Source organism: Sciurus vulgaris (assembly GCF_902686455.1).
Source record: "Sciurus vulgaris genome assembly, chromosome: 2".
NCBI lineage: Eukaryota > Metazoa > Chordata > Mammalia > Rodentia > Sciuridae > Sciurus > Sciurus vulgaris.
The window spans coordinates 2,835,928-2,849,043 of record NC_136462.1 but is presented as its reverse complement, the minus strand read 5'-3'; the positions used below and the strand labels follow the sequence as shown (position 1 = coordinate 2,849,043).

Sequence of the window (13,116 nt, the reverse complement as noted above, 5' to 3'; positions counted from 1 at the left end):
CGCTCCCCCTCGGGTCCGCGCGTCTGGCTCGCCGCCTGGGCAAAGGGGGCGCTGTAGGCGCGGGCGGGCGGGGCTGGAGCGCGGGGGCGCGCTGCGCGGAGCGAGCGCAGGGCCCGGGGGCGCGGGCCGCAGAGGACTGGGGGCCTGGCGGGCGGCCTGCGCCGTGTGGGGCGCGGCGGCGGCGGCGGCGGCGGCGGGCGCGCGGCCAGTGAGCGCGCGGGCGGGGAGGCGGCGGCGGTGGCGGCGGGAGGCGCTCGGGGCCGCTCCCCGCGCTCCGCTCCTCCATGGCGCTGCCCGGGCCGCCCGAGCCGCCCCGCGGCGCGCCCCGCAAAGCTCCCAGCCTGCTGGAAATGGGGGCGCTCTGCCTGGACTCAGAGATCATCCTGGGCTTCACTAGCCACCTCCTGCGGCGGCGAGGCAAGGTGAGGGCAGGCGGGGCCGGGCTGGCGGCGGAGGCGCTGTCCCGCGACTTTGCGGCGCGGCTATAGTACTCAGGGTGCGGCGCGTGGAAGAGGCGGCCGGTCCCGGGCGGAGTCCCGCAGCCCAGGCGGGGACTCACTGCCGCACTTTCCTCGGTTGGTGCCCTCCGCATCTCTCTCCTGACGGGACCGAGCCTGAGGCAATGAGCCAGGGCGGAGAGCGCAGAGCAGGGACCCTGGTCTCACCTTGCGCCTTGCTGGGGTGGGGAAGGCGGCGGTTCCGAGGGTCCCTGGTTGATTCTGGGTCCCTGAGGTGACTCCTGGCTCTTGCATGCACCCCCGGGTTCTTCAGGGCTGCTTAGGCTCCCCGGCACGACCTGGTGTAAGGTGAGCGCGCGTGCTTCCCGAAGAGCCGCGGCGGTGCGGTGAACTGAAGTTTCGGGTGTGGCTGGTCTTGGGCACGCACCAGGGCTCCTGGCGTTGTTTCTGCGGGGTCCGTGCTGGGAGTGCTCTTGTGTGCATATGATAGAGGGTGTGCGAGCCACGCTTCCTGGGCCCGGGTGTGTGTCCCAGGGCAGTAGAGGGGCTGTGCTGTCTGCAGGCCTTGGGGGTGTGGTGGGGAATGGTGTCCCGGGGTACCCAGATCCCTGTGTGGACTGACGTTCTTCCTTAGTGAGGCTGCGATTAGCCAGGGGAGGAAAGGAGTTTTCCGCCCCCCCGAGCTGTGTGGAAAGGCGCTTTGGGGTCGCAGAGGCAGAGCGAGGAGCCCTAGCCCACCTTATTCCTCACTCCCCCCTGCATTGGCAAACCCTTCAGCCGACTGACGTCCTGGAAAACCAGGAAAGGATCATCTACCCCACTTTCTTGAGTGAGTGTGTAGAAGTGGAGGGTTGTTCAAGTGAAGGGGGGTGGGCTGAACAGAAAGGAAGGGTCGCTTTGACAGGCTCCAGTTCCGCGACTGTGTGCGCAGGAGGCGGCGGGTGGGCTCTCGGCTGGATCACGCTGGCTCTGCCTTCCTGGGCCTCGGAGGTGCGCCTCCCCGCCCGATCGTTCCTGGAGTGGTGTTTCCGCGCCTCGAAGTCGCATGCGCACGGCGGCCGGCAGGAGGCGCTTGCGTCACGGGGAGACCAGCCACTGCGCCCGCTTAGCCAGACATGGGGTTTAAGATTGACCCAGAGACCGGACCAGAATTGCCTGCGACCTCGGATGGCGGCGACACTTGCTGTTGGGCTTGGGCGGGAGCAACTAGTCGCCAGAGAAGGGGGGCGACCTCCCAGCCGGAGACAAACAGGCAATTAATTCCGGAGCTAAGTTCCCATCTGCCAGGCCTGCTGACAACAGGTCTCGCGCACACCCCCAGGGCCATCCGTTACACTTCCTCTAGTTTCCCTGGCGGCAGGGCTCGCACACCCACTTTCAGGCACAAGCACGGCTGCAGACACGCGTGCAGCTGGCAGACACGCCAAGACACAGATACCGGCCGGGGCACTGCACTTCCCGAGGCGTAGATCGCGTCGACACTCACCCGTGCGAGGCAGTTAAAACCAAAGGGTGGCCAGCCATACACAGAGTGCGCTGGCAGCCTGGGGGCCAGGGCCCAGTCCCTTCCTTGTCCCTTCCTTCCACTTGACTGTGTGGCCTCGAGCAAGACCTTCCCCTCTGCGGGCCTGTTTCCTGCCAGCAACGTGAGGAGTGGATGGGTGCCTGGCAAAAGGCTCGCAGACCCGGGCGTCCCAGAAGCGTAGAGGGAGGCGCATGCGCGCGCGTAACTTGAGGCTCTCCGCGACCCCCAGCGCCCCTCCCCTAGCAGGCACTCACCTAACAGGTTGGGCCCTTGGAGTGGGAGGGGCCTCGCGCGGAGGCAGGCTCCGCACCCGCGCTCCGCGCAGCACTAGGTAGGGGGCGGCGCTCCGGCTCCCCGCCCCGAGCAGCCTGTCCGGCGCCCCGCCCCCGGCCCGCCCCGGCCCAGCCCGCCCGCGAACACTACAGCCGCCGCCACCGAGCGCTTACCGCCACTTGCCAGCGCCGCCAACTTCGGAGCGTCGGGCAGGGCCATGGGGGTGCCCCCGGGTCGGATCACGTAGCCGTGGCGCCCTGAGAGCCAGCTCTGCCCCTCCAGCGTCCCAGCCATGGGCGGCCGCGGCGCCCCCCAGTATGCGGCGCCGCCCGCGGTACGCGCGGCCGGGTCCGGAGCGGGCAACCGGCGGTGGGCGGCGGGGCAGGCGGGCACCCGCCACGGAATCCAGGACGCAGAGGACACGGGCCGGGTGGCGCGCCCCCTGTGGGTCGGGCCTGGAGCGGGGCGCGGCGGGAAGCCGGCCTCCTGCTGGGGCTGCCGCATTCGGGACCTCGGCGGTGCGTGGAGAGGGTGGGCTGCAGATTCGGCCCCGCGCTCTAACTTTGGCGAGAGGATCGCTGTAGGGCCTGGCAGGCCAGGGACTGAAAATCGCCTGTGCCGGGTCCCAGGATGTCTCCGCCGGGCAGTCGAGCTAACTATCCCCTTCCTTTCTCATCTACTCTAGGTGGTCGAGAGCGGCCCGGCTCGGGAGTCGCTGCCGCTGCTGGAAGTGTCCCCACGCAAGAGGCTGCCCTCCGGGCCCGACCAGGACCCATGCGGCAACCGCCCTGCCCCCGAGGGCGCCGGGGCCGGCGCAGAGCAAAGCCACTCGGCCAGCGGGGGCGGCTGGTGTCGCCACTGCCACACGAAGCTTGTGGAGCTCAAACGACAGGCGTGGAAGCTGGTCAGTGGACCCGGGACGCCCCTCCGAGTAAGCGATCCCTCCCCAAGCCGGCCCCTCTGTGGAGCTTGGGAGACCTTGAGGCTTGGAGGGAGGCTGGGTTTCTCACCCGGCTTGTTTTCTGTTTCCCCTCCTGGGCCTCAGTTTCCCTGGCTGTAACCCCATGTGTGAGCTGGGGCAGCTCATTTGAAGGGGATCCTGCCGTGGGTGAGAGGGAGCTGGGCAGGCGGTCTCTTTCCCAGCCACAAATGTCCCACAGCTAGTCTGTTTGGGAGGGGGAGGGGAGAGAGCCCTCTGGCAGGGACTCCACCCAGGGCAGGACAGCTCCTGCCCTGCCAGCTGCTAGAGGTTATTTGGTGCAGTGTGGGCCTGGGGGCACCTGGGCCCACAGCCATGTGAGTCAGGTGTTGGGAGGGCATGGAGGGTGAGATGGACTGTCACCCCCTGCAGCTGGGTCCTTGCCTGGCCTTCACTGGGTGTCATGGATATGACCTGTGTCCCACCCATCCTGGGACTCTTAGGCCAGGGCCACCCATGTGGGAAGTGAGCTGCTCGTTCTGGCTTTCCCAGGCTGCACTGGTGCTTGTATGGAGAGGGTTCCATTGAGCTTTCCGGCCATGGGCTTGCCCCTAGCCTGGAAGGAGCAGGCACCATTGTTCCAGGGAACAATGCACTCTGGAAGTCTGCAGACCAGGGAGGTGGGGGTCTCCAGAGGAAGCCGAGTGCCTGACCTTCAGTCTTCTCCAAGGAGTTTCTGGGAAGTCCACTAAATATAGTTCTCCACAGAGACCTGTGTGGTCTGGGGGTGGCAGGGAGACGGGACACTGTGTTCCCTTTTGGGCAAAGGCAGAGTGAGGCAGGAGACAGTCTGGTTTCTGTCCTGGGTGCCCTCTCTAGTCCTCCGGGGTCAACCAGGGGTGGGGATGCGCCTGCCTCTTTCTGTGGCCCTGGGGAGGGGACCTGTTGGCCTGTCCTGGGTGTGACTGGACACTGCAGCATCCACTGCCCTGAGCAGGCTGCAGCCTTTGCCAGGCTCTGTATCCCAAATGACCTGGATCCAACTTCCAAACAGAGGGACATTTGAGGACCCCAGAGAGGGCCACTTGGGCTGGGATCCTGAGGGCCTTCAGGACGCCAAGGCCAGAGAGAGGCGGGGCTTTGGTAACTGAGTTGATCTCCCCTCTTGCAGTGGGCTTTGCCTGTGCCACTGCCCAGGCCCCAAACCGTGGTCCTTGGCCTTGTCCAGTCAAGGACCTGATCTGGCTGGCCACAGGTGGGCCGGGGTCCTGGTTCTGGTCCAGTCTTTGTTAGATTTGAGATCTCTCATCTAAGGGGAGTCTCCCCGGTCTGTTTCTGCAGACAGTTGGTCAGGAAAGCCCGGGACCAACCATCGCCATATTCCCTGAGCTTGGCCTTTGACACTGGCTGCTCCTCGTCACTGTCCCTAGCCTGACTGTTAGGAGCCCTTGCTTTTGGTGTCCTTGCCTGATCTCAGGGAGAGGGAGGTAGGTGGTGGAGGGGCAGACTGATCCAGCCCCAGGGCCCTGCCAGGGCTCCTCCCTGCTGGCTCCCTGTCCACCCTCATGCCAGCAGACTGCTCCCACAGGCAGGTTCCTTGAGAGCTCTTGGCTTTGATCCCTTATCCGTAATATGGGGCTGCCTTTGTGTCTGTGCAGTGGCAGGGCAGGGTGAGCCTCGCGCCCGAGCTACTGACGAAACAGGGACTTGGGAGTCATGCTGTGCCTGGGTCTTTGGTGCCATGGGTGTTGGCTGTGGTGGCTGGGGCCTGTCTGGCTGTCAGGGGTCCTGGGTGAGGCCTGCCTCCCTTGGTTACCGTGTGGTCTCATTTCCCTGCAGCTCATCTGAGTCCTTGTCTGGGCCTCCAGGGACCTCAGTTTATGGCGTGGACAGAACTGTGCTCTGGGCCCAAGTGGAGGGCATGCTCTCTTCCTGCCCAGGTTGGAGCGGATCTGAGAAGGACCTTGGGTCCTGAGCATGGAGAGGCAGCCTCTAGGCTGGCCCGCACTGTGCTCACTCTCCCAGGTCTCACGTCCCAGGTGACTGTTTCAGGGTCCTGTCTGGCCTGGGGTCCACCTTCGGACTGGCCTCCTATAACCTCGGTGGGCCTTTCCTGGAGCTTTGAGCCTCATTCCCCTTTCCTCCCCTGTTGTGGATGCCTCCCTGCCTCTAGGCCCCCAGCCTCCCTGGGCAGAAGGCCCTGCTGTCACTCTGCTGTGGTGTTCTGTGCCCCTTTCCCAGGAGCCCCCACCTCTGAGATGTCCCTGTGGGTCTTGCAGTACAGTGACCCCCGCTTGCAGGCTAAAGCCAGGCCGTTCCTTTGCCATGCCTGAGCTGTGCTGTTCTGGTGAACTGGTCTCCAGGTTCGTCACGCCCTGTTCTTTGCTTCTACCCTAGTCTAGGGTACTATCCCCAGGCAGCAGCTCTGCCAGGGCAGGTGTGGGGTCCAGGTCACTTGGAAATTGAATGACTGAGTGACCAGCACAGTGGGGGGACAGCCGCTGTACCTCATGTGGTCACCTTGAGGCTAGATTCTGATTCTGTGTCCCCCAAGGTGACAACTCGTATCGATGGTGGTAATCCCTCTGCCCTAGGAAGGATCACACCCTGCTGCAAGGGGGTCCTCCCAGCTGATGCCCAGATGTGTCATTTACAGGTGTCAACTCCTTCAGAGGCCCTGTCACATTTAAAGTGTCCATACCAGTGCCGAGTTGCTGATCGCCTGGTGGGAACACCGTCTGTTCCCACACGGCTGCCCACACCCCTGGCTCATCCAGGCAGGGTTCCCTGACTCTGCCTCCCTGCAGGCACTGGACTTGCTCACCGTGTGGGTGACCCTACCTACCTGTGTGGTACTGTGTGTTTGAAGTCCACGTTTTCTCCAAGCAGGACAGTGAGCAAGGCCACTGGGGGCTCCTGTTCCTGAGCAGCTGGGTGCTGTTCCCTGGCTCTGGGCCTCCTACACTCAGGGAGCCAGCCCTCAGGGCCAGCAGGTTCTGGAGCCTTCTTGCTCCCGTAGCCAGGCCTCTGTGGCTGATCTGGGTCTGTTTTGCCTTCACTTTGGACTTGGGTGCGAGGTGGTGGGGTCCCTCCAGCTCTCCATTCCTCTGTCCCTTCATCCAGGATGCCCTCAGGCCTCTGGATGGATGGGGCGTGTCTGTTTACACAAGCCCCGTCTCTAGCTATGCTGGAATTTGGGAGTCCTGGGTCTGTGGCCCCCAAATGCGCTGTGGTCCTGTGGAGGGCTGGCCTTGATTCATATGATTTGGAAGTCTGCCCCTGGGGTCAGGGTCTGTGCCACCTCCCCCAGCTGTGGGCTGCTCCCCCCCATGCTGTCTGGAGCATGGCCTGAGCTCCACCTGCCTCGGGGCCACCGCTGTGCCAGGCGACCTGTGCCAGGTGACGGTGTGTGCCTTGGGCTAGGCAGGGCGGGGTCCTGGCGCCAGAAGTGGTTCTCAACCCAGCCAGGTGTTAGCCGATTCAGTGGCAGCCAGGGGAGGTGTGACAGGGCCAGGCTCCCTGGGCTTGGCAGGCACGGGACAGGGTACATCAGCCTGAAAGAGACCTGCTCCTGGACTTGCAGAGTCAGAGGCCAGGGCTGGGCGGAGGCCAGGCAGCCCCAGACTCTCTGCGGAGCCCCTCCTGCCCTGGGCTGGCTTCCTGCTCCCTGTTCTAGGTTTCCTTTGGTGTAGTATGGCCAGGACAAGGGCCATCCTTGTGTCTGTCTTACCTATTCTGCTGGCCTGGGGTTTTGGAGATGGGGTGGCCTTTGGGGAAGTGCTTGAGTTTAAGGGGCATGAGTGTTTGCCCTTGGGACATCACCTGGGAGCAGAGGTGGAGCCTGGGCAAGGGGCTCTGGAGCACATGCCTGGAGGGAGGGACTTGCTCAAGGGCGTCTGGCTGTGTCCAGATGTGGCCCAGGCCTCACTGTCTGTGGAGGATGGAGGGTAGGGGAGGCAGGTGTATCTCACCTAGTACTAGTCAAGCTGGAGGGGTTTGCATGGTTTGGAGCAGGCAAGGGAAGGGGTCTGAGGCCTCCCAAGCCTCCCTCGTGTGTCCTGGCAGGGTCTCATGCTTGGCGTCAGAAGAGCTGGCTTGTGTCTTCAGGGGCACAGAGGCCTGCCAGGAGGCTCACAGCGAATCTCTGGAACTCTGGAAACCCCATGAGGCTTTCTTATACCCCTTATGGGAACTGATCACTCCTGTGTGTTTCAGTTGTGACCATCTCTGTCTCCAGGTCTTGTTTTTAATTTATATTGCATAATTCTTGGAAGCCACAGCACAGTCTTTGTGCAAGATGGTGCGGGCTGTGATAAATAGAATACTGAAGAGAGTGTGCTTTCAGCGTGTCTGGCCCATGGCAGTGGGGCCTGTGAGGGGCGTGGCCCTCGAGCCTGGGCCGCACCCTGCAGGTTCCTGCTGGCGGCTGGGCTGGGAGGTCTGGCCACGCCTGCCACTGAGCTCTGGTTGAATTTCCTCTGGGATGAGTGCTGTGCCCAAGGACTCTCCTGGGCAGGTGCAGTCTGGGGCCGGGGCCAGAGGTTCTCCCATCTCTGGGCAGGGTGCTTGTGGAGTTGTCCCCCTTGCCCCCTCGGCTGGGGGCACGTTCCCCCAGCTGTCTTTCTTGTGCTTCTGTGGAAGGGTACCTGAGCCACATCCGCCTTTCCAGTACAGCACCTACCAGCAGCAGCCCATGCGGCAGGGCCTGAGGCTGGCTGCAGGTGCCCCCGAGCTCCATGCAGAGCTCCCAGCTGTGTCTGGCCCTCAGCTCCAGCTTGCACCCCAGGCTTCCACTGGGGGTGACACCAGTCACTGGACGCCTGGGGCTGATGAGTTTACAGTCCTGGGCAGCCCAGCACCAGGCCTTGTGCCTGCTGTGTCTGGTCTTGGATGCACGTGCTTACGCGGCCATGTGCATTAGTCCCTGACCCTGGTGACAGAGGCCAGCTTGAGCTGCTGCCTGTTTCTGGTGGAGCCTGTCAGGGGCTGACCTGAGCTTGGACTGTGGACCCCCTCCCACAGTCCAGCCCTGTGGTCCAGCCATGTGCTCTCCCCGACCGTGTAGCCTTTCCCACAGCCACAGCCCAGCTCCACCTCCCAGCTGCCCAGAACGCCTCCCAGCCCTGCAGCCAACCTGAGCAGAACCCTAGGGAGTCCACGCCATTCTAGCCTGGCCTGCTGGGCAGCCACAGGTCCCTCCTGCTTTGATCTTTGGGTCCTCTCAGCCCCCACACCTGCCCCTGAGCTGGAAGAGGCCTTGGGAGACCTGGCTCCCTACCTTTTCCTCCAGACTTGGAACTGATCTGGGCTTGAGGGGTGCTGGGACTGCCCAGTCAGCTTGGGGTCCCCAAGATGGGTCAGTGAGGAGGAAGTGCAGGTTGAAGCTTGGGAGCAGGGGCCGTGGGCTTGGTTTGTACTCCAGCTTTGCTGCCCAGGCTGTGTCTGCAAGTGTCTTAGCCTCACTGTGGCTCAGTCTGTGAAGGAGGCATACTCATGGTAGCCAGAAAGCAAAATGGCCATCTGTGGAAGTGGGAGGCTGGGATTGTTGAGTGGTGGGGTACCTGGCAGTGGCTTATGGGTGTTGGACCTCAGAATGATGCTGGGGCCCATCTCTCTGCTGGGTGATTGGTGAGGATGGGGGCCTGATACCTGGGCTGGGTCCTGTGGATGTGCTCCCTTCTGGGCCATGGGGCCCATCTGGTGGGTGAGCTGGGCAGGTGGGGAAGACCAGTGCTTCCACCAGCCATAGACCACTGGTGCTGTGTGGGGCAGGGTGGCAGGGAGCCAGGCCCTGGGAGTGGGGTGCCCCTCTCCGCACTTACTTAGCACAGCCTCCTCATGGAGCAGGGAGGAAGAGACACCCAGTGTGCCTGCTGGAGGTCACGAGCTGCACCCACATGTGATGGAGCCTCCACCTGACCTCTCCTCCAAAGTCTGTACCTTAAGCAAAGAGCTGTCGGCCCTGGCAGAGTGGCTTTGAGGAGGTGCAGCTGGTGGCCTTGGGAGGTTAGGGTTAGACGGTGGAGAGGTGAGGCGAGGGTCTCCAGGGAGTGGGAGCAGCAAGAACTCTGGGGACTCTTAGGGGCAGTGGGTTGGGGGCTGGGGAGTCAGGCGTGTGGCAGTTCTGGATGTAGCTTGGCAGTGGCAGGGCTTGGAGCATCCCAGGAAGCCCTTTGCTGAAGAGTGCAGTCTGACACCCGCCTGCTGACCCAGCTTTGGGTTTTCTGGGTGGTCCTGTTGGAAGGGGCTGATGGTTAGGTCAGATCTGTGGTCACTCACATACCGTGGTCTCCTGGTGTCTGTCCCGGGGTCCTGGGACCTGCTGGGAGGGAGGGGCTTCATTCAGATTCTGCACATGCCCCTTTCCTGCTGCCTTCTGGGGCTTGGAGCTGAGCCAGGGGCACTGCCACGCGTGGCTTTGGGGTTGGAGTGCCCATCCAGGCTGTGAGAATCTGCTTCCCTGCTGCCCAGGAGTGAACGGCCCCCAGGGGCCTGTGCTTGGCCAGTGGCTACAGGCTGCACCTGGGTAGGATCGAGTGTGAGGCAGCTCAGTCCCTGCAGTGCAGGGGAGCACTCAGTACCTCCTTGGGGTGGTGGGTGTCCTGATGAGCTGCTGCCACCCCACCCAGGCGAGGCCATCCTTGTCTGTCTGGCCTTGGGCCCCTCAGGGCTCCCCGCACCCTGCTGGAGCATTGGTGGAGAACAGCGGAGGCCATTGAGGGGGGAGGGGAGCTGGCCTGTGCCTGAGAGGTCCAGCTGGGCTGGTGCCTGGCACAGGGCCTTGGGGGTGGCGTGCTGGTCTGTGCTGGGTGGGCTGGGCGCATCCTTGGCTTGGCAGAGGAGGACGGCCTACGCTGGCCGGGAGCCCTTCCAACGAGCTGCAGGTGGTCCGACTGGATGGTCCGAGCCTTTGACCAGGTGCTTGGCGAGTGTTGGAGTGCAGGCCACGGCAGCCTGGCTGCCAGCTTCCAGGCTGGAAACTCCTGGCCGCCCCCCACTAGGCTGCAGGAGATTCAGGAATGTCCTCAACAGCAGGACCTTTGAGAGCAGCCATGGGCCCCTGGCCGGGTCCCTTCCTGGACCTGTTGTCAACTCCGGAAACAGTGGCGGCCCGGGGCCATGGCCCAGAGGCTTTGTTTGGGAAGGGAAGGGAGGACATATAGAGGGGACTGGGCTGTGGGGGCCTCGTGCTCAGCTGCCACTCGCTCACACCTGACTGACGGAGCAGGAGAGGGACCCTGGATCTTAGGGCCTTTTGCAGTCAGGGGCTCCAGTCAACTGCCTTCAACTGGCCCTGCCAGTGTGTGCTGGGTGCCCCTTGTAAAGACAGGGTGATGGGCTCAGAGAGGGCCTCCTGCGGTGGACACCTGACCTCAGCACCCTGCCACCCCTCCCAGTGGCCTCGGCCAGGGGAGGTCTGGTCTGCACTTGTTCTGTCCCCTCTCTCCTGGCGCTGATGATGGGGCAGCCTCCCACACCGGAGAAAATGGAAGGATTACTTAAAGCAACCCAGAGACCCCAGAAGTGAAATGAAAGATGGGAAGCATGGTTTCTAAGCCAGGGAGGCTCCCCAGTGCCCAGCTGGGTGTGATGGCTGGGTCGTACCCAGTGCTAAATTGAATCAAATGAAGAAAAACATTTTCCAAATGCAAGTAAAATATCTGTTTAATTAGACTATAAAGAGAAAATTAAAAGCAATATTTTGCAGTGGAGTAATTACTGTCTTTCTGAAGGCCTTGGGTTTCAGGGGGAGGGCAACAGGCCCTGTAACAGGGTTTTCTGGGAGGTTAAAATCCTGCACTTGGGTAGTGAACCCTGGAGGCTGGGGCCTGTGGACACCTGAGCTGCCTGACTGGGCAGGGAGACCTGGCCTGGTGAGGGCCTGGCTGCCCCTCCTGGTCTCTCCCCTCCTTTCCCAGCCCGAGGGGTCTAGCTGAGCCCACAAAGCAGGCTGAGGAGAGCAGAATGCTGGCTGGGGGCCCGCAGGGCTGTGCAGGCCTGTCTGGTCCGAGGCAGCCTCTAGGGCGCGGGAAGGGAACAGCTGGTGCCTGAGGACCCCTGCCTGTCTCCCGCCTCCCCACATCTCTGCATGGTGGAGCTGGGCCCCTCTCAGCCCAGGACTGGTCCTGCGAGTGGGGAGGTCAGTCCCTCTGGAGCAAGCTGTGTGATTCTGAGTGACTTGGGTGCTCTGCTTAGCGGTTGTTTCTTCCCTGAGCAGCAAGAACTGCAGGGCCTGTGCTGTGCCCTGCTGCTCCCTGGCCTGTCAGAGGGCCGGCCTCCCGCTGCTCAATACCCTGCCGCCTTCTCCTCTCTGGCCTAGCCTCAGTCTCAAGCCAGGACGTGGGGGAGTGGGGTGGTGAGCGTCCCTGAGAGGTGGGCTTGCTGCTCTTTCAAGAGAGGGCCCCAGCCTCCTGGGTACTTGTGAAGCAGGGCAGCTGTGGGGGAAGGCCCTGGGCTGAGCTGCCTAGTGGGGGCTGCTTCTGCTGAGCAGGTGACTGGCAGCCTCTGCTGTCTTCCCAGTGGAACTTGAGCTTGGTGGGCTGGCCCTGCACCCTTGGTTCCGCCCAGGGCCGAGGCCTGGATAGGGCTCTGAGTTCCTGAGGCCCCCGTGAGATGGGGTCCTGGCAGTGGGGGCTGGGCTGGGGATGCTCAGGTGGTCACCTTGCTTCCCACCCTCTTCTGGCCAGGCCATGGAGGGCTGATGCATTTGCAGGCCACTTTCCTTCCTCCCTCCTGATACACAGGCTATGAAGGGGATAAAGGGCTTCTCCAGAAGCCTGAGGCCTGAAGACAGGAGGAGGTCCTCAGCCTGTCCCCAAGTCCCAGAACAAAGGGCAGTGGGCCTGGGGCCTAGGGCTGGAGCTGGGACTGGGCTGGCCACCTTTCTAGGTCAGTTAACGGCTCCAGCAGCAGGCACTTCCTTCCCCTTCACAGCCTCCTGCGGAGTGGAAAGATGGGGCGGGCAGAGCTGCCCTGGGAAATGGCCCCACTGCCCTCAGCTGGGGCTGAGGCACTCAGTCATCTGGGAGGGGAGCCTGGCTTCCTGGTGTGGACCTGTGTGCTCCTGACTGCGGAGCCAGCTGCCCCAGGGCCCTTTCTGCTGGGGCCTCCTCCCTCTGCAGGACTCCCCGAGTGAGCTCATTGAATTCCCGCAGGGGTGCGGGAGGGAGTGGGGGTGCCAGCTAATCAGGACCAGACCTGCCAGGCACTTCAGAGCCTGGAGAAAATCCAGGCCTTCCGGAGGGGCAGTAGACCAGGCAGCTGGCTCATGCTGGGCCTGGCCAGGTCAGCCTTTCATCTGGCCTGGAGTGCCTGGGGCTCTGGGGTGGGGCTTACCCTGCATGTGGAGTGGTACTGGGGACAAGGAGAAGAGAGACCTCTGCTCACACTGGGCCCAGGGTCCCTCATTGCTCAGCCACCTGAGCCTCAGCTCTCACCACTGTGAGCCTCCTACATGTGGTGGACAAGGACCCACCAGGCTGCCACAGGGCAGGCTCAGGGTACGTGAATGGGACAAATGAGACACCCTTGTGCCTCAGCTTCCTCAAATGAGAAACAGGTGTCTGGGGAGACCATTGTCTCTTTTATGGCCAACTTGGGGACCAGAGAGGAGCCAGGTGTTGGAAATCCCTGGGGTTTTGTATGGGAGGGAGGCTCAGGTTGGGGGCAGGTGGTGGGACTGGTAAAGTCTACCTACTGGGAAGGGACCCTGTGCTCTATCAGGGTGAACCCTGGGAAAAGCTGGGGTGGCCAGTGCCACAACTGGCTAGGCTGGTGTTTGTCTAAGGGGCTGCCCAGGCCGGATGCCCTGTGTTGGGGCAGGCCTTTGGGGAAGGGGTGCTGGCTAGCTCCTCATGGCAGAGGCGGAGCAGGGTGGGGCCGCTGGGGAGCTTCACCCTGAGGCTTGGCCCTTCCTTGCCTCCTTGGAAAGGTGGCCCCCT

The 13,116-nt window shown here is 63.2% G+C and overlaps 1 protein-coding gene across 7 annotated transcripts in view; it reads left to right on the top strand.

Annotated features, from left to right (window-relative positions):
• The first annotated feature begins 234 nt into the window (after positions 1 to 234).
• The window catches only part of KIF26A (kinesin family member 26A), a 37,600-nt gene continuing 24,718 nt past the window's right edge, over positions 235 to 13,116 (top strand). For 3 of the 7 annotated variants that reach the window (XM_079130026.1, XM_079130025.1, XM_079130023.1), the window contains exons 1-2: positions 2,398 to 2,590; positions 2,942 to 3,187. In XM_079130026.1, the coding sequence (XP_078986152.1) occupies positions 2,549 to 2,590; positions 2,942 to 3,187 (288 nt within the window). In that variant the 5' untranslated portion in view covers positions 2,398 to 2,548. Of the gene's footprint in view, positions 423 to 2,397; positions 2,591 to 2,941; positions 3,188 to 13,116 lie in introns of those variants that run through there. The other 4 variants (XM_079130021.1, XM_079130020.1, XM_079130024.1 and 1 more) reach the window with 4 other exon arrangements.